Below are 19,949 nucleotides of genomic sequence, written 5' to 3' on the forward strand. Positions count from 1 at the left end.
GGGCAGTGCTGCAGGAGTTCTTACAAATAATTCATCCATGTGTGACTCCAGCCTGGTTTGCTAGGCTGTGCTCTAAGCACCTCCCAGGTAACAGGCTCTGCTGGTGCCGGTGTTTGTGGAAAGCATACATCTCCAGTGCCTTCCCAATAAATAAATTTACTCATGTTCATACTGCCAGTGCTTGAGGGCACCTCCAGTTGTGAGCAGATTCAGTTTGGTGCCTCTTGCTTGACGTGCAGTAAGTGAATGGTAACTCAGTGTCCTGTATCAAATACTGGCAAGGACTTGATTGCAACCTGTCCATTAAAAAAAACCAAACCAAAACCACACACACAATAAAAAATCTCCACCTGCAAAGCCCCCATGTGTGTTGAATATTTGCAAATAATAAGTAAATGTCAGGAAATTGCTTCCAGCCCTGGGGTATTCCATGATCAGAGAGAAAGGCATTGTAGTTGTTTGAATTATTCACCTCTGTAATGTAACACAAAGCATTTTGCATCCCTTGTGTCATCTTTGTGCAGTGGAAACAGAACTTTTTTTAATGTTGTTAACTGTTGACAGGATATTGTTGATACTGTTTAAATTATGTTTATTGATCTGAGTTCCAAGGTGCTGGAACAATAGTTGCCTCATTTTAGGTGGGAAGAATAAAAATAATGAGCTTAAGAAAGTGAATTATAGCTAATGTCAGAAAAAAGTATTCTCTTTGTAGTAAGATCTCTGAACATGTCTCAAACAACTCACCCTATTAGCTGAGTTTCTCTCAGGATGAGAGTGCAGCAAATGTTGAAATATTCCCTTTAAAAACGTATCTTCTGTGCATGATGAAGAAAGGGATATTATGCAGCTCTTCTTCCCTGTGTACCTTTACCTTTGAAGAGTTAGAAAATCAAATTTCTCTTCATGTCCACTCCCCCTGCCAGCCCAAGCACAGGGAAACTACTCTTCATTTCCATCCAGCCCCTACACTATGTGAATGGGGAAAATGTATTTTCAGGCTGTACTTGATGACAAGTCAGCAATATGGCTCAATTTACACCAGCTTCTTAAGCACATCTATCTAGGGTTGATTTCTTTTCCCCTGTTTTTTAATTATAGATGCATATTTATACATAGTTACAGTGGAGCCTGGCACTACAAGCTCAAAGGGGCCATGGAAAACGTGTTCTTAGCAAATTGTATTAAAAGTTGGCAGTGAAAATGAAGCTGGCATTGTGGTGTGAGCAGGGTTTGTGTTAAATAGCATGACTATATTTAACATGAAATATTATATGGGTTACTTGCCCTGTAGGTAGTACTGTGCATAGATGAGGAAATATTTAAATGAAATTCTTTAACTCTCTCCTTTTTAGCTTAGGTCTTTTCTGTTCCCCTTATGCTTATGCTTTCACAGCTTTTCTAAACGTGGCTGTGCCCAGAATCCTGAGCAGCTTCACTCAGGATGCCTTTGCCTTTAAAACTGAGAAGGGCCTATAGGGTGCTGAAATGCTTGGAAATTTCTCTCTCTTAAATATTCCTAGTCCAGGCACTACAAACCTTGAGGTGAATTGGTGGGTCAGGTCAGGTCAGGCCAAGGGAATCTCCTCAGCTCATTTAATGTTCCTCAGCTGGCTCCTCCATGTCCTTTGGGCAGATCATAGTCTCTGGTAAGGAGATGGACTTCTCCCAAGCTCTTTTCAGCAGCTTGGGCCTTGCAGCAGAGAATAGGTTTTTTTGTCTGCAACCTTAGTGGGAAGGAGATGTCCCTGCTCCCCCTCTGTTCTGTTCCTGGCTCCAGAGCAGCAGGTTGGGTCCACAGAGCCACAGGACCAGCTCAGCACCAGGCTGCCATCACCTGCTCCAGCAGGGTCAGCCTGACTTTTCCCCCTTCCTCAATTTCTGCAAAATGAAGCCGCCCCACTGGTTTATTCTCCTGCAGTTTTACTGCAGCAAATTGGACTTCAAAGGGAATTGAAAGTGATTCTTTGTTTTTAATGGTCCCCTCGCTGCTCGGCAGACTCTGCCAGCAGGTTTTCTGAGCCAAGAACAAAAGGAATTGCCACAGGTTACAAATAAATGAGAATCATCTCCTGCATAATAATGTCTGCAGTTTGTTAACCTCTGTCTGCTGATGGGAGTGGGAGTGGTACCCACGCAGGCTACCACAGCCAAGGCTCCATTTTGGGGCATGTTGTGGGAGCTTGCTCCCTGGAGCTGTGCAGGTGGCAGATTTGAAGTTTCCCTGCCTCCTTCATGCATGCATACACAGCCTGCTCTGATGCAGTGCTAGCACCAGCATGTCACCTTTTTAACATGTTGCCTTGCCCAGAGCTGGGCAAGATGAGTGTGGGTCAGTGTGCATATCCAACTCTAAATCTGCAAGAGCCCTAAATCTTAACCAGAGCCTGCAGGGTCTCTGGTTTGTGCTCCTCAACTCTGACACTTTCTCTCTGGACATGGCCTGGTCTCAGGTTTTCCATGTCTCTGACAGGGATGGATGGAGATTCCCAGGCAAGATGCTGCTCTGCCAGTTTGTCTGTGCACTGTGAACCTGAGACCAGTTCAATGTCCGAGGGCAGAAACAGCTATTTGGTGTCAGCTACGCTGAGTTAGTGACAGGAATGTGTCCTGCCCAGCCACGGTGAGTTGAGCTATTGCATTTCTGGGCTTCATACTATCTCATGAAACCATCTGGAGCTTGGTGAGGACATACAAATCCTTCCTTTGCTATTTAATAAGCAATAACCCTTGCACACTTTTTACAAGGTAGACTTGCCAAAGACTCTTTGAGTGCAGGCTGTGGCCTTCTGAAATTCAAAGGCTTCAGCCACTGGCCTCAAAATGGCGAGTGTAGGTAGCAGAAGAGCCACCTTCTTCCTTAGGCATAGCTGGCCACCTCTGACACAAATAGCATGTGCAGTGGCCAGAGAGGACATCATATTCAGTACACCAAAGCAATATCCCAGTATGGCAGTAGTTGTGCTACTAAATTATGGCACTGGTGCTGAGGAGAGAAGAGTCCTCCTTGCCTTGTTTGTATGGGCTGTAATTCAGAGACCCAACACAAATCCAGCGCAGCTCATTAACACAGGGTCCAGGGAGAGAAGAGGCAGAAATAATGATGCTGTTAAATCAGGCTTCATGAATATGGAACAATGTCTTATTTTGCATTATTATGGCTGTTACTTAAAACATACTCCCTGCTATTTTGCTGGGGACTGCTACTTTCTCAGCTCTCTCTGGATGGAGTCAGTGATAGTGCTCATAGAGGCTTTGACAGACTTTTCATGGAATGAAATAGAGAATACAAAGGGAAGGATTTTGGATCAGTTCCTGGAGAGGGCTGTAGTGAGAAGGATGAAGAAATAAAATAAAACCAAAAAACAGGTACCAGGGCATTCAAAGGAGAGGTTGTCTAGATACTTTGAATCAGTTTCAGCTCAACTGAATGTGAAGGAGAGTTGCTGTGATTGTGATAGCCCCCAGGTGTACAGAAAAGCATATTTGACACTTGAGGAGGTGAAGGAGATTAAGAACAGGTTCAGAGCTGCTGTTAACGGTCTGTTAAGGTGCAGACAGGTCCTGGTCCTCCATATCAGTCTCCAAGCTGCAAGGACTATCTGCTTGGCAAAGCCTTTGGCTGTCAAAGATGTCTAGTTGGATGTGAGAGGTAGAGAGGTGTATCATGGCACAGCTGAGGATAGATTTATTTAATGATTGACCTTCCCAAAAGCTCACTTCTTGGGATGGAAACTCTCAAGGAGAGGAGTGGTTTAATGCCAGCTGTCCTTGAGCACAAGCAGTGGTTGTGTTCAAGCAGGCTCCTTTGAGGCTGTCCTTTCTCCTTCACCTCTCCATCAAGGCAAAAAAGGCTTCCATTGCCCTTATGCCTGGCTGCAGTTGTTTGCATCAGGAGTCAAGAAACTTCAGCCCTTGGGTTTTTCACTGCCAAATGTTGCCTGTTTGCCACCCTTATATGTGCAGAGTGGGTTTATTGGGCTTTTCTTCTGATCTGCATCCTAAGCCATACAGAACGTGAGCACTGATAAAATGTCATTGCTGCTTTGTGCCCCAGGCCTAAGCACTACTGGTAGAGTGTTTTCTGGGGCAGTGTGAGGTCCTGCCTGTTCTATTTCCTAGCCATAAAAGAGCAGTGTTCTCACTCGAAGACATGGTAATGATCATGCTTTAGATTCACAAATATCTCATATTTGTAATCAATTCATAGATCTTTCCAGCTGTCCCTATTCAAACCAGCCATCAACAAGAACAAATCATAAAAAATTTGGAGCTGTGCACAGGCGAGTGGGTGGGTCTTTCCCAAGCTCTGAAGTGTTCCTCTGTGCTTTTCCAGCCCCACCTGCTCTGAAGCTATCTGTCAATGAGACTCTGGTGGTCAACCCTGGTGACAACATCACTATGCAGTGCTCTCTGACGGGCGGTGACCCACTGCCAGAAGTGGTTTGGTCCCACTCTCCTGGCCCAATGCCTCCCAATAGCCTCGTGCAAGGAGGCAACCTCACCATCTGGAGGATCCGTGTGGAGGACTCAGGCTACTACAACTGCACGGCCATCAACAATGTGGGGAACCCGGCAAAGAAGATTGTGAACCTGCTGGTGAGGTGTAAGTTGCTGTTTTTCTCTGAGCATGTGTTTTCAGGGAGCAGGGGAATTGCATTCCTCCTGGCTGTTCTTGTACAGCTGACGGCGAATATGATATTTAGCAGTAATTAATATTCTGGAGAAGTGCCTGTGCAAGTTTCTCTGCTCCCAGACCAACAGCTGTACAAGCTCTGCTTGCAGCTTCATCCTGGGCTGTAGCATTATCCTGAATTAGATGATCCCAGGCTGCCAGATGTGAGGCCCTTGGGACGTTTTGGGGGAACGTAAGTGGGAGAGGTCTGTGGGCAGATTTCATGGAAATGTTGCCTTCCTGAGGAGCAAAAAAACCAGTTTCCTGTCCCATGCAAGATACTTTGATACCCCTAACCAGTTTTGCACTTCTGTTCATCTCAGCCATGAAGAATGCCACATTCCAAATCACTCCAGATGTGATCAAAGAGAGTGAGACCATCCAGTTAGGCCAGGACTTGAAGCTCTCGTGCCATGTAGATGCTGTCCCCCAGGAGAAGGTTGTCTATTCGTGGTACAAGAACGGAAAACCAGCCAGGTTCTCAGACCGGTTGCTCATCACCCGCAATGACCCCGAGCTCCCACCTGTGACCTGCAGCTTGGAGATTATTGACCTGAGATTCAGTGACTATGGCACCTACCTGTGCGTGGCTACCTTCCAGGGAGCACCCATTCCTGACCTCAGTGTGGAGGTGAACATCTCCTCAGAGACAGGTGAGCCTCTCTCTGGCAGGCAGAGGAGTGTTTGGCATCACTGGCTGCCCCACAGCACCATGCCTCTGGGTTTTTTGAAGAACCTCACATGCATGTCTTGAAGGATATTGGAGAAAGGTCTTACATCCTCAGGCAAGCACTTGGCTCGGATGGGAGATGGGTAATAGTTACAACTTCTCTGTCAGATATATTATGTACCAAGCAAATCTTCCTTTATATTTTCTCCCTATGAAAAGTCCAAAGTGCGCTCCAGTCAAAGCTACAGAGACAGCTTTACAGTTCAAACAAAACTCCACACTGTGAAGAAAGGAAGGAAGAAGTGGTAGTATTTCAGCAAATTTCAAGTGTCCCTTTGCTTAGAAGAGAGTAAAAGAGAAAGAAAGCTGTTCTTTCTTTTCTTTGGCATTGTATCCAGGATACAAATTCTGTGAAGACTTATAATAATTGCTGGATTGCAAATGCAGCCAATCTTGGGCACTCTCTGAAGTGCCCAAGTGTTATAAATGCGTCTCCCCTAAAATCAGGGTCAGAGCTTCACCCCATGGCTCAGTGAGGACAGGACAAATATGTCAGTGTCAGTCGCTTTGGGGACTAAAATACAGAGTCTCAGGGCTGTCTTTGTGTTTCTGGGGAAGTGGTGGGTCCAGCTGTGCCCTCCATTACATCCATGCCATTGTGCTGCCTTTCCAGGACCATGAGGGTACAGCACAAAGAAGCACTGCCTTAGTAATCTGATGGAAGACTCCTCAGGGGAGTCAGCTGCCCACGGATTTTGACTTGCACCTTCACAGAATGGTACTTCTCTGTCCCTGGTTGTGCTGGATCCACAGGCCAGGCTAATCTCACTCTTGATTCTGGATGCTGCTCACTTCAGCTCCCCAGAAAAAAATGCAGCAACTACTGTTGATGCTTTGGAAAGCCCTTGTCTCCCATTAGAAACACTGAGGCCAGCCTGCTCCCAATAGTATTGCATCTAGTTCTTCTTGGCAGCCTGGAGACTGAGCCCTGACTGTGCCATGGATCCACTAAACACTGAAGAATGGTCCTTCCTTTCTGTGGACAGCCATGGAAGGTAGGAGCTCTCCATGCCAGCTGACACCAACCCTATTAAACCAACAGGGAACAAAATTGGGGGAACTTGCCAATCCTGGTGCAAAATTGGCTCTCCCAAACTTGTGTGGCTGATACCACCTGGAACAATTCTTTTTGCCCAAGATCACTAGATGGCAGAGTGCAATTGTGTTTAAGACTGCAAGGGTAGGAGGCTGTGAAGGGCTGGGAGACCCTGGATGATTCCACTAAGAGGCTTGTCAGTGTCTGTATGTGCAGATGTTGGTCCAAGCACCAGCCAGTTGCTGCCTTAAAGGAGATGTCTGTGGTGACAGGCTGCCCTGTGCCTGGCTGGAGGAGAGTAAGTCCCATATGCTTGTGTGGATGCTGCCAATGAGGAAGGAAAGGAGGGCAGCCTGGGGCATTTGAAGCCTCTCTTTGGCAGCCTGGGCCAGCAGGACTGCTTTATGTCCCAGGGAATGAAAACAGTAATCCCTGCTGGAGCAGCCCTCCATGCAGTAGCCAAAGCTGTCTAACATGCAGCATTCCCACAATCACCAATGAGCCACCTCCATCATGTGATTCCCATATAAAAATCAGGTTTTCCCCAGACTACAGGTTCTGAGGAAGAGGACAGCAGCAGTGGTTCCATGTTTCCCCACCGCAAACCTTGAGCTCATCAAAGTGGCTGCCTCCACCGAGCAGCTCCAAAGAGATAGCTTTAATTAAAAAAAAAAAAAAAAATCTTCAAATGTAATTTACAACTTTACCTGTGGAGAAAATTGCTGCTCGCCAGGTGAGCGGCTGCCGGCAGCGTCAGCACTGAAAGTGCTGCCGTCCTTTCACACCGTGCAGGACAGGGTGTGATGAGATTCCCCAGCCCACAGGAGACCTGCAAATTGAAAATGTGGCCTCCCTGTTGCATAGGGAGGTCACTGCAGAGGGAGATTAGACTGGATCCATCCTAAATTTGTTCATAAAGAGCTGCAGGCTGTAACATGTACAATTACCATAACACACTCTCCTTTGCTGGAGCTGAATTGAGCTAATGTTGGTCAGACCAGCTTGTTACAGCTTCTGCAGTCCTATATTTTGATTTAAATGGAAACGAAGTACATGGCCCTTGCAGTTATGGAAGTGTCAATCCAAGTGTTGCCACTGTCAGCAGGAAGGGCTGAAAAAGGAGCTTTCAGAAAAGATTGTGACCGTATTTACCTCAGCTGAACTGTTGACTTTAAAATCTAGCACAAATAAATTGTCAATATTACGTGTGGTTTAGCACAAAAATCCCCTTCCTGGGCTCTTGGTGGAATTGGGGATATGAACAGCAAACCTCTTTCCACTGACATCTCTGTACACTGTATTCACTGGATTTCTTTTAAGCTTTGTTTATCAGCAAAGTTTTGGTTTTCAGTTGATAGCTGGATATTTCTTTGAGTGTTACTGTGCCTCCAATGCTAGCCTCAGCTTGGCAGCAATCTGCTGTGTGAGCTCTTCCCTACCCTGAAGGAATACCAGGAGTGATGGTGGCTGGGACCAATCTCTCAGATAAGTCAGAGGCTTATTGGTGTGACAAATTCCCAGTGCATTCACCAATAAAATAAAAATAAATAATAAAAGTAAAATATGCAATAAAAGTAATGTAAGGAAAGACACTTAACAGAACTGACTCCTTGCTGTGGTTTAGGAACGAACAGGGATCTTGAACCTCTGAGAAGGCTGGAGATGGGATTTACAAGCACTTACCCTTCAAGTCTTGGTTTTGGTCTGACCTGGATAAGGGGTCTAGATACCTTGGCAGATATGACTTCTATTGTTGGCCAGAAGACTGCAGTTCCACTTGAGAAATTCACAGACCAGAAACTGAGAAATGGATCAAAGAGGCTTTTGCCTTTGTGTTCCTTGATGTTATCCCTGCAAACAGGGATGGGAGCCTGGAGTCTGCTCCAATACAACTGGCCCTTACCACTGATACTGGGACACATTGTTGGAAAGGCTGGAATCTTCCTTGGTACCCTGAAGCTCCAGACCCAGTAGGATAACTTGCATGGACAGTGTGTTTGTAGAGGGGTTGCAATGTGTCAAGTGGAAACCTTTGGAGTTCAAGACTGTTGGTGTGACTCAATCAGAAGTATCTGAAGAATACTCCTTACTTGCTGGAAACCCAGTGTAAAATTATTCCCTTCTTGTGTCTCTCTTTTAGTGCCACCAACAATCAGTGTCCCTAAGGGCCAGTCCTCCATCACTGTGCGGGAAGGCTCCAGGGCCGAGCTGCAGTGCGAGGTTCGAGGGAAGCCGAAGCCACCCATCATCTGGTCCCGGGTAGATAAGGAAACCCCCATGCCTTCAGGGACAATGACAATGGAGACTTACGATGGGAAGCTGCACCTGGAGAGTGTGAGCCGGGAAATGAGTGGAACCTATAAGTGTCAGACGGCCAGGTACAATGGATTCAACATCAGACCCCGGGAAGCACTGGTGCAGCTCAATGTGCAGTGTGAGTACAAGCTACAGTGCTGGAGTGCCTGCCTGAATGCCTGTGTACACAAAAGCCCGGGGGCTAGGCAGGGTTGACCTTTCTTACTGGGCTGAGCAGACGCATCTCTTTTGTCTGGGGACCTTTGAACAGTTTATAATTGGTCAGGCTACACAAGGCTAAGGGCAGGGCACCATATGGCAAGCATGTTGCGAGTGGAAGGGAGAGGTGTTGTGTATATTTGCGTGCAATGGTTTCTACTTCCTTACTTCCCTGTCAGGGGATGAGTGGAGCTTTCCCAGGTGTGTTTATGTGCATTACATGTGTGTAAAATACCCTCAGGATATGTTAGTAAGTTTGTAAAGTCAAAAAGGGACAAAATTAATGTTATTTAGACTATTTCCATGCCACAACACTTTCTTCAACTTAGTTACCCCTGGATATGCCTGAATCACTTTGTCTGGAAAGCAGTGATAGGTAGACCTAACAGGGAATGTATACTCCCAAATGGTTTTCATGCATTTCAACCAGGCTGTGAGTAACAGGAAACTGATTCTTAGCAGGTGTGTGGGGTGATTTCAGCTATGGGTGGCTCTCCCAGCTCTACTTGAAGGCAGTATCTGTACACAGAGGTGAACATAGAGGGTGAGATGCTGCATTGGGTGACATCTCCATCCTTTCCCTGCAGTGGTTTCTCCCTCCAGAGAAGTGAGTGCCTGCTCAGCTGTCACAGCTGTTGAGGTGTGTTTTGACATGCAGCAGTCTGTGCTCTCTCTCTTACAAGATTTCAAATCAGACTGGGGGAAGGCAGCCAGATAAAATGCCGTGGGTCTCCCTGCAGATCTCGTCCCATTAGTGCGGTGCGATTGTTGAGCACTGGCAGAGTACTCTGAGCAGTGCAGGTCTGACAGGTGTGGGGTGGGCAGGGAACAGGTTAATTTACACCTGGGTATGCTGCCTGTGGGCTGTGACTGACGAGCCTCCAGACACAGCACAGCAGCATTCATTAGACATGCTGCCACACTTCTCCCAGGCTTGCTCCCCAGGAATAAGAGAAGTGAGACCGGAGCAGACAACCTGGCTGAAACCAAGCAGACAAACTGCTCAGGGATGTGAGCTGTTGGGAGCACAGCAACAACAGAGGTGTGTGAAATCCTGTAAGCACTTTGAGTATTTGAAGAGCCCCTTTTAAATTATCTCTGTCTATTCAGAAACATGGCAGGCTTAGATTAAAGGATGAGATAGGGAAATGTGTGAAGATTTCAAGGCAGGTAAGTATGTGTGGAGAAGCTTCCCTTAAGCAGGGTAAAAATGTGGATCTTAGTTTGAGCTGTTCAGAAAGGCAGCCTGCTCCAATCATATGGAACTTGGAGGGACATGGCAGAGGAGGTAACTCTTGGTCACATCAAGAGATGATGAGAGATACAGGAAAATTTCACTTTGGAGCAAAGAACCATCAGACCTGCTGGTGTCCCCGGTTTGGTGTTGCTGTGTGAAAGCCGTATGGACCTCGCTTGACCCTCACTGTCCCTGCAGAGGGAGCAGCAGTGCTGAGCTTAGGATGAATTCAGTCTTGCTAGGCGGTCTGGAGGGGGATCACAGACCTGAACCTTGGTCTGAAGGGGAAGGACATGATTTCCCACACAAGAAGGATGGTAGGTGCAAGCCAGAAGCTGTCTGGGGTGGAGACTATGATGTGACCCTCAAGAAAGCAAAGAGGTAGTGAACTTCTGTGTAAAGGGTAGCTGAACATGCTCTTCCTATAGCTTTTCCCATGGCCATGCAATGCTTTTTTGTGATTTTGCCCAAGTAATGATCATATAGTCCATGTGCCAGCCCACCCAAACAGCCCTTCCCTTGTCAATCAGTTCTGTGTACCCTTAGTGGAAGCTGGGTCCATACTGAATGTTTGTACACCTGAGCTGTCTCCTTCCTGAAAAACATGGAAGGATATTATGGTGGCACTGCCTGGTCTGTGCCTCAGCAGGCAGCTTTGGTTTCAGTGCTGTCAATTGCTCCTTCCATTAGTACAAAAAACAAACTGCAAACCAAGAAAGTAGGGCAAGAATTGCCCTCGTCCCTTTTACAGCCTCCTCCCTTTCCCTTCATGCAGAAAATAGACCCAGAAACAAGTCACTGTTTATCCCTCTCCTCCTTGTGCATGCTGCTGGAAGGATGTGGGTGCGGCGGGGGCTGCTGTGGTTAATTGAAACACAGCTTTCCAGCGCGGGCAGCTCATTAGTTCGGTGGCTTGCTCTGGAATTCTCATCTTGTTGGAGATGGGGATCGTGTGGCTCCCGCAGCCTCCCTGATGAGCGCTTCTCTCACCTGGCGCGGCCCGCGCATCCCATCGGAGCGCGGCTCGGGAGGGATGCGCATCCTGGGGCCGGCGCGTGTGTGCGCATCCCGGCCGCCTGTTTGTGGGGCCGCGGGAGCTCCTCGGGAGCCGCCGCGCTCCAGGGAGCAGCGCTTTCCGGATGGTAATGTGGCTGTTTCTCTGATTTGCTCCAAAGCTAAAGTTGCAAAATCAATACAGCAGATCTGATTAGATGTCAGAACCTGTTTCTGTGTTTCCCTTTTCCCTTGGTTTTCTCCCTTCGTCCTCATGCATATAGTGCTGTATTGTAACAAACCGATCCAGAAATAGGCTTTTCCAACTGTACTGCAATAGTGGAAAGAGAAAAAGAAGACAAAAAGAACAAGTCAGCTGTCAAAAAAAAAAGGTGTTTGGACTTTTTAGTATTTTTTTTTGTATTTAGAAAGCAGAAAAAGTTGTTTTTCCTTTTGTATCTAGAAAGCGGAAGAAATTGCTTTTCTTTTAGCTTATGAGCTGAAATTGTCTATCATCAGCTCTCTGACAGGATGGATGATCTGTTCCCTGGACTTCTTGGTCTGTAGTATAGAGCTTTGAAAGATTAATATATTTATGAAAGTCTTTGCAGCCTTATATCTCTGTGCTTAAGATGAAGAAATGTTGTATAATGGTTAGAGCAAGAGACTGGACTTGTCAGAACTCCTGGGAATCTGCACTTGGATTGGCAATATCTTGTCATTTTTTCCTGTATCTTCAAAACAAGAATAAAACTGACCCATCTCATCAAAGATTTGTGGAGCATAATAAACATAGCACTTCGAAGTCTTGAAATAAAAATATTAATGGAATGGCAGAGTTCTGTTAATAATATCAGTGCTATCACTGATGCTGTTATCAAGGTTTTTCTCAGAACCAGGTACTTGAGAAAATCCCAGCAGAAAAATGAATCCTCTGCAGAGGTGTATTTAAAATCAGGGCTGGGCTACCCTGTGTAGGGGAACTAGTCTAAGGCTATGAAACAGACACTGGGCTTGAAAATGTGCAGCAGTCTGGGTTTTGGAACACAATAGTGTCATTTGAGCTGATATGTATGAGAAGAGGAAAGAAAGCATGCGTGGATCAGTGAAAAGGATGCTACTTAAATACTAATTTAGCAAGTACGTAACAACAAATTGAAAGACTTGTATTAGCCACGTAACCTAAAAGACTGGTCAAAACAGTATTTCCAGGAATTCCAAAGGTTAGTAGTGACTCTAAGCTCTCGCTGTTGCTAGAGGTAGCCCTGGAGATGGCTGTCTTACCATGGTGAATATGACATTTGCTCTGTTAGAGCCTCATAAAACAGTGTGGTGAAAATTGCAATCCTAGTATATTTTCCTGCTCGAATAATGTTATGTCAGCTCTGATGCTTTGCCAGTCCTGATCAACATCTCGTAAATTACTGCACAGCTACGTCCAAGTCCAGCTCAACCCTGCACTCCTCATCTCACCTGATCCTCGATACATCTACTCCCATATTTTCCTGCAGATGGGTTTATCCTCCTTCACAGCACTCACTACTTGCTGTCTGAGGCCCATGCTTGACCATCTGAATGGCCTCTCCCTCTTTGAATAACCATCAAAGCCTGGTAGAAGAGCACCTGTGTCTTCTGTTGAGTTGTTAATTACTTCACCAAGTTCTGAAGATGAAATAAGCAGATTTTTACTGCTGACGTTTTTGTCTTTGGCAGAGGTTTTGGTGTCTGAGTGCCCAATGAAAGAAGAGTAGGAGGAAAGTGGGATAGTTATATAGGGCTGACTTTGTTTTCGATAGTTAAGTCTGAAAGTTGGCCCTGTTTCCCATGTTGGGATCACACAGCAGGTGAAACTTTGCAAGAAGAAAGACTAGAAAAGGAATTCACTTGAGTATCTCGTTCTCTGCAATAACATGGCTTGTGAATTTTACCTCTTCTGGATCTAAAGTAATAGCCCACAATCATCTGTGATTGATTTCCAAAGGATTACACTTACTGTCCTTAGATAAAGTTCTGCCACATTAGGCAGCAGGTTGGTTATTGTGCTTTATCTTCAAAGCATAGTGGATGTTAGGTGTAATCAGGAAAGCAGACTGGCATCAGGAGCCATTTAGAGTCCTAGACACAGGCATTGCTTTAGGACTGGTGACTAGCAGGTCTGGCTCTGCCCTGACCTGGAAGACTGCCAGAACATGTCCTGCTGGGGCATCTGTTGCCATTGTCACTTTAACTAATGTTCAGGTGGGCACAGATATGTTTTCCTATTCAAGCTCATGCACTGGCAAATGTTATTCCTGGTCACACACTGTTGACTCATTCCTCTTTAAAATCCTGCTGAACCCATTGGCAGTGCTGTACATCAGGCAGGCAATAGTCAGCATCAATTTCCCCTGTTATCTATGTAGCAAACACAAGAGTGGGGAGCAGGGGAGGGGGTGATACTGTAAATAAGTAAGAAACATCACTGGATCCATGCAGCTGGAAATGGAAATGCATTAAACTGTTTCGATCAACTGTTGAAGCCATAGCTCAATGTCAGTGCTTCTTGCTGGTGCCCTGCCCCCTCCTGAAATATAAGCTTCGATATTAACTGCTCTCTTAAAAGAGCTCTTGAGACATGTTTTGGGCATGGAGATGTTTTTGCAGAGTGGCTAAGACAGAGCTTTTGGCTGCTAAGAGCTCCCTGCAGCTCTCCCTGCTATGAAGAGAGTCTAAGAGAAATGAGATTGTCAGGGGCCAGAGCTGACCCCTCTGTCTGTGGCTGAGCTGACTTATCTGTCTTGCTGCTTGGCCATGTGAACTGCACTGTGGAGCCATCTGCTAAGAATTTTAGACCTGGTGTCTCGGTTTGAAAGACAGGTATGGTCTAAGGAAAGGCAGGAGCCCCTTTTTCTGCGATGCAGAGTGCAATCCCCCTCCCTTTTAATTATTTTAGGTCCAATTCAGACACCTTCAGGCAGGAGATATGGGGATGAGAATAACAGTTCTTTACTGGTATTTAACAAAGCAGAAAAAACAACAACAGCTATAAAAATTGGCAACAGAAACAGTCTAGCTGCGCTCCAGTCCCTTCTGGCCGCAGGCCGTCTCCCTGTGCTGTTACCGGTGCTGTGGGGGCAGGGCAGGTCCCGCGCAGTTGAAGAGGGCTGGGTGATGGCGGCCGCGGCCCAGGGGAGAGAGAGGATGGGGAAAGTTACTCCCCCCTCACGGTGTCGGTCGTGGTGCTCAGCAGAGTGTCCGGAGGTAGTAGGGTGAGCTGGGAGAGCCGCGGAGCGATGTCCAAAGGCAGGGAGCGTGGATCTCAGCGCTGGGATGACAGGGGAAGATGCCAGAGCAGAGCCCAGGTTGTCTTCCCACTCCACGAGCCAAGCGAGAGAGAGAGCCCCGCTCCAGACCCCCCTATCCCACCTTTCCTTTTCCGGTTCCCCCCCCCCCCTCCCCCTCCAGCCACCCCCCTACGAGAGAACATTATCTGTCGTTTTAAGGTGTAGCCACAATTAATTAGCATAACAATGGGAGAAATTCCACAGAAAGAAAAGCGAAGAATTCAACCCCCAACACCTGGTTGATTTAATTTCTGAGTGTATTTATTTATTGTCACTGTTTTGTTTTTCTTTATTTTTTCCATTGGTGAAATTAATCCTGATACCCTCCTCCAAGTTGAGGAGCACAGCTCAGGAGCTGACTTGGGGGCATACGATTTTTTTTTGCTTTTGTAGTGGCTGTAGCTTTTCTACTCTTTCATTCATGTTTCAGTATTGCCATTCTCCATGGTACATATGTTGCTGCCAAGAGAGGGAAACCTCAGGCTCTCCTGCCAGCTAGAACTCTGGTGTGTTCTGGTTCATTTTACACCACCAGAGGCTTAAGAATGAACTGATGTTCTGGGGCAACTGTGTCTGTATTCAAAGCCAAAGGAAAATCGTGCCTTCTGCAAGTTCAGTGTTTGCAAACTTAGAGGCTTTAATTAGTAAAAAGAATAAAATAATTCATAGCCATGGGCAGGATATTGAACCACCAGTCCAAACAAAGCCTGACCTGGTAGTTAGGTTTCACTTTAACGGAAATTCTCCCTATTTATCCCCAAATAAATTTATTTGATTTATTATTTACCCCAAATATAGAGGTTTGTGTGGCTGAGCTGCAAGTATACATGTAATTCCTGCATTTCTCTCAATACAGAGCACCCCTCTGCTCCCCCCTATTAAGAGCAGAGGATTTCAGTCCTGATTGTCAACACACTTTTTTCTTGCAGTATTGTGTTTGGGATTAAGCTCCTTAGAGCTCATGTTTGTGCACGTATCCCTGTCCTGGGTGATAGAGCATTAGGATTGCTCACTCCACTTCCCAATGCCAGGGCTGCTAACAACTAATTAGGCTGAAGTTTTACTCTGTCATGGCTGTAAACCCAAATGGCCACAGCTCAGAGCAAAGTAACAACCACAGAGACTTACAGCTGGCCTCAGATTTGTCATAACAATTGCCATCTATTGATACATGGAGTCTGTGACAGCGCTTGCATCTGTTTAGGACTGGGTCCTCACATGGGGTTGTCCCAAAACTTACTGCATAGGACTCGTTGGCCCTACCCTCCTGCCAGCCTCATGGCATTAGGGGGCAGATAGTCTGGCAGGCTAAGGATGCTTAACTAAAGCTTTCTTCTTTGGAACACCTTTATGTTTGTACAGCAAAGCCCCAGGGCTCCCAGTGCTGGGGTTTTTTGGTAGCATTTGTTATATGCAGCTTAAAAAAAATACAAACAAACAACAAAAAAACCCCAACCAGTATTTCACAGGGTAAAGCAGTTGTATGAATTTTGGCTGGTCTGAATTTTTGTCATCAGTATTTAACAGTTAGGTCTTACTCTGCAGAACTGTGGTCTCTTCTCTGCTTGCTGCCTTGTGGGGAAGGTTCCCATGTGGTGCCACTCACTCAGATTTCATGGGAAGTCTCCCTTGTGCCCTGAGAGCTTTTCAGATTTACCTCTTTGATTGAAATTGGTCTGACAGAGCATGTCTGCACGCTGTGGTGGCCAGGAGATACAAGAGACTTGATACAGAAAGCAAAGGGCCCAGATGGCAGGGGGATTTCAGAGGCCAGGGAGCAGATTTTGCAAAGCTGGCATGTCCAGTCTGTGGCACCACACATTAGATGCAAAATGCAGTGAGGCCTCCTCGCTGTGCCCTGGGTAAAAAGACCGTGAAAGAAGAGAGGAAAATCCCCAGATCTGTGCGTCAGGAAGGTGGGAGGCTGCCTTAAAGCTGGAACCTGGGTCTGCTATGTGAGATTGCAGCCCACCTGCGCTGCCATTCAGCTTCTGTGCAGCTCATTGCTCATCTCTCAGCACCTCTGTGGTTGCAATAATAGGCTGAGTGAAAGCTTGTGTGAGAGCTCCTCGCCTAGAGAGATGAATTTGTTTGTTCAGAAGAGAACTGGTTTAAATTGGTTAATCCATTTCTCGGATGTTGTTGGGAGAAACAAATACACGTTCCATAATCTGCCATTATCCCATTTTTTGGCCAGACTCTGCAGAAGGGCAACTTAATTTTATTGAGAGAGACACATTCAAGCTGTACAGTTTTGTCAGGAAGGGAGAGACAAGAGCTGTATGGACACAGTGGATGGCAGACAATCTTGGTCATGTCTCTGTAAATATTTGCTTGCCTGTGGCCCTTTCAGGGCTGAGCACCAAATCTCTACTGTTCTAATGCAGACATTCCTTCTAAGATTTTCCTGCCACGGCAGCTATTTTCCCTGTAGGATCTAGGTATATATCAACTTGTTGGGATAAGAAACAACTCCAGAATCCCCTCAATTGCTTTGTGCTGAGCATCCTGCAAGGCTGTGCATGTTTGGGTCTCACCCACACATGTGCTTGTCTCTAAGTTACAGGAGCATACTGCTGCCAAAGGACTGTCAGACACTTTCCCAGTGCTTCCCATCTTGCCATTCTGAGGAAACTGCTTTGCTTTTGAGTCCTGTTGTTGTCTAGGCTTAGGCCATGGGTAAAACCACCTGTATCTAAGTTCTCCAAAGTGCAATACAGCTGGTGATACCCAGATTTCATCAAGACAGCCTAGCTGGAGGGAGAGATTATCCTGGCTCTGCTTCTGTTTGCACAGGGATGTAACATACACTGTGCTTATCTCCAGTCAGTAGGTCAGAGATAGTGAGTCTGGCACTGCAGCTGTTGCTTTCTCTTTGAGCTCATGCAGCACCAGTACAGGTCCAAGAGATGTGGGAACTTGGCCAAGGCAGAGAAAGCATTGTGGATCCTGGAATGTGGGGTTATGAGATATTCTCTGCTAAGGGTGATAAATAGCACTGGTATCTAATTTCATGGGGAATCTGTTAAGGATGGGAGGAAGATCCAAAAAAAGATAAAACTTTTGGATTGAGGTAGGAAAAATTTAGTGATTGAAATACACTATTATATTAGTAATAATGATAATAATTTAAAGGCGGGGGGAGAAAAAAGGAGAAAAGCTCAAAGAAAAAAAAGTGAAGCACAGTACAAATGCTCACAGCTCACTGACCAATGCCCAGCCCATCCCCAAGCAACAATTGGTGCCTCTCAGCCATCTCCCTCCAGTTTATGTACTGGGCATAACATTCTACGGTATGGAATGTTCCTTTGGTTTGTTCAGGTCAGCTGTCCTGCCCAAGCTCCCTCCCAGCTCCTTATGCACCTGCTCCCTGGCAGAGCATGGGACAATGAAAAGTCCTCGAGTTAAAGCACTGTTTATCATCAACTAAGACATCAGTTCTTTATCAACATTATTCTCATCCTAAGTCCTAAGTACAGCATTGTACCAAATCAAAACCTGAGCACCATACCAGCTACGAAGAAAATTAACTCTGTGCCAGCTGAAACAAGGACACACTGGCTTCAGCAGTCATGGGGCTAGGGAAGTGGAAAATGGAGCAAATTAGAAAACTGCTGTCAGCTCCCATGTTTTGAGCCTGGAGTCACAGGACAGGAAAAGAGGGAATGGCTTGTCCCTATCAAATTCTGCCTCTTGGTGGAGGAGAGAGAGTTGTCATGGACCAGAATTCACTAGGAAAACCAGGAAGTCACCAAGCAAACAAAAATTGTGATTCGTTTTTCATGTTAACTCTCAGTCTCTGCACAAGGGCCTGAGACACAGAGAAGTGAAAACAGCTGTCCACACCTGCAGGGTAGCACAGGCCATCAGACCTGACACAGGACCTGTGCCAGGGAACCAAAGATCCTTTTCCTCCAGCCTCTTTTCCAGAGAGAGCTATGTGGTGCCATGGCATCGTGCCTGTGCCTTTGCTTTTCTACCAGGATTTTTGGGCTGTAAATCATATCAGGCAGCACCTATGACAGTGCAGGAGCAGAATCCCGTGCCACTCTTCACCTGCTCCCTGGATTCTGGCATTGGAGCTGAGCTATTTCCTCAAGCCTAGGAGGACTGGAGGATTGTAGCAGGCATGTGGAAGCAATGAACAGAATAGTGGTGCCACTTTTTGGGGACTTATGCAGAGAAGGCCCTGAGACATTCCTGATATGAACAGAAGGCCCAGTAGAAAACTAAGCATCCTGTATGTTTTTTGAATTAGCTATGACCATCCTGACCCCGAGCTCTGGAATAGCACTAATTACATTCACTCCTATAGGGAAATGGTTTAAATGAGAATGAAATTTCAGAGGTGCTCAGGCTTCTCTACATCTCAGTGAGTCTCCCTGTTTCCATTTCTGTGCTGGGACACATTACAGGGAGGTTGAGGGCTCCATTTTTAGCAAGGTCCTAGTAACTTTTTGGAGCTTTCAGTGGAGCTGCTCAGTGACTAGTTTCGGGCTTTTCCACTTGGGCCAGTTTCTGAGCAAGAAATTGTTTTTTCTTTGAAGCCAGGAAATAGTGTTTCCTCAGTGAACAGAAATCATGCACCCCTTCCACCCTATTTTACTTCATATAGCTCCTGATTTCCATTCTTCTTTGCCTCTCCATTGCGAACACAAATAAGCACAGGTGTGCACACACTCCTTCCCTATCTCAGTTGTTGCTTCTGATTCACATCTAATTGGCCTCCATTATTCGAGGTAAAATGGTTTTCTTTCATGATCCTAGTAATAAACCTGCAAATCCATCATTAGTCTCAGGAATTGACAGACATGCCTAAATTTCCTATTTGCATGCCTACCTGTTGCATTATGTTTAATTTTGGAGTCCTTGTTTCTAGGGTCAGGTGTGGTCACAGGAAACCATGGAAATTTTTGTTACTGTTGACTGGGAGGAAACTGACTTCTGTCACTTTTCATTTAGAATTATAAGATTGGAAAAGACCTGCAAGATCACCTCTGGCCTAATACCACCATGGCCACTAAACCATATTGCGAAGTGCCACATCCACTCATTTTTGGAACACTTTCAGGGATGGTGACTCCACCACTTCTTTGGGTAGCCTATTCTAATCTTGACCACCCTTTAGGTGAACAAATTTTTCCTAGTATCCAACCCAAACCTCTCCTGACACAACTTGAGGTCGTTTCATCTTGTCCTATCACTACATGGCTGGAGAAGAGACTGGTCCTCTTCTTGCCAGTGCCTCCTTTCCAGATTGGACAACCCCAGCTCCATCAGTCAGTCCTTGTAGGACTTATGTCCTAGACCCTTCACCAGCTCTGTTGTCCTTTCTGGACATGTTCCAGCACCTCAGAGTCTTTCCTGTAGTGAGGAACCCAGAATTGAGCACTGGATTCAAGGTACAGCCTCACCTGTGCTGAGTACAGGGGGACAATCCC

General features: G+C 46.1%; 1 protein-coding gene across 2 annotated transcripts in view; it reads left to right on the top strand.

Moving 5' to 3' along the window:
* Positions 1 to 19,949, top strand: part of MDGA1 (MAM domain containing glycosylphosphatidylinositol anchor 1) — a 147,644-nt gene that overhangs the window by 57,965 nt on the left and 69,730 nt on the right. For both annotated transcript variants that reach the window (XM_014878053.2, XM_088161290.1), the window contains exons 6-8: positions 4,337 to 4,606; positions 4,999 to 5,328; positions 8,582 to 8,875. In XM_014878053.2, the coding sequence (XP_014733539.2) occupies positions 4,337 to 4,606; positions 4,999 to 5,328; positions 8,582 to 8,875 (894 nt within the window). The remainder of the gene's footprint in view (positions 1 to 4,336; positions 4,607 to 4,998; positions 5,329 to 8,581; positions 8,876 to 19,949) is intronic.

This window comes from Sturnus vulgaris, chromosome 3, assembly GCF_052056855.1.
Source record: "Sturnus vulgaris isolate bStuVul1 chromosome 3, bStuVul1.hap1, whole genome shotgun sequence".
Taxonomy (NCBI): domain Eukaryota; kingdom Metazoa; phylum Chordata; class Aves; order Passeriformes; family Sturnidae; genus Sturnus; species Sturnus vulgaris.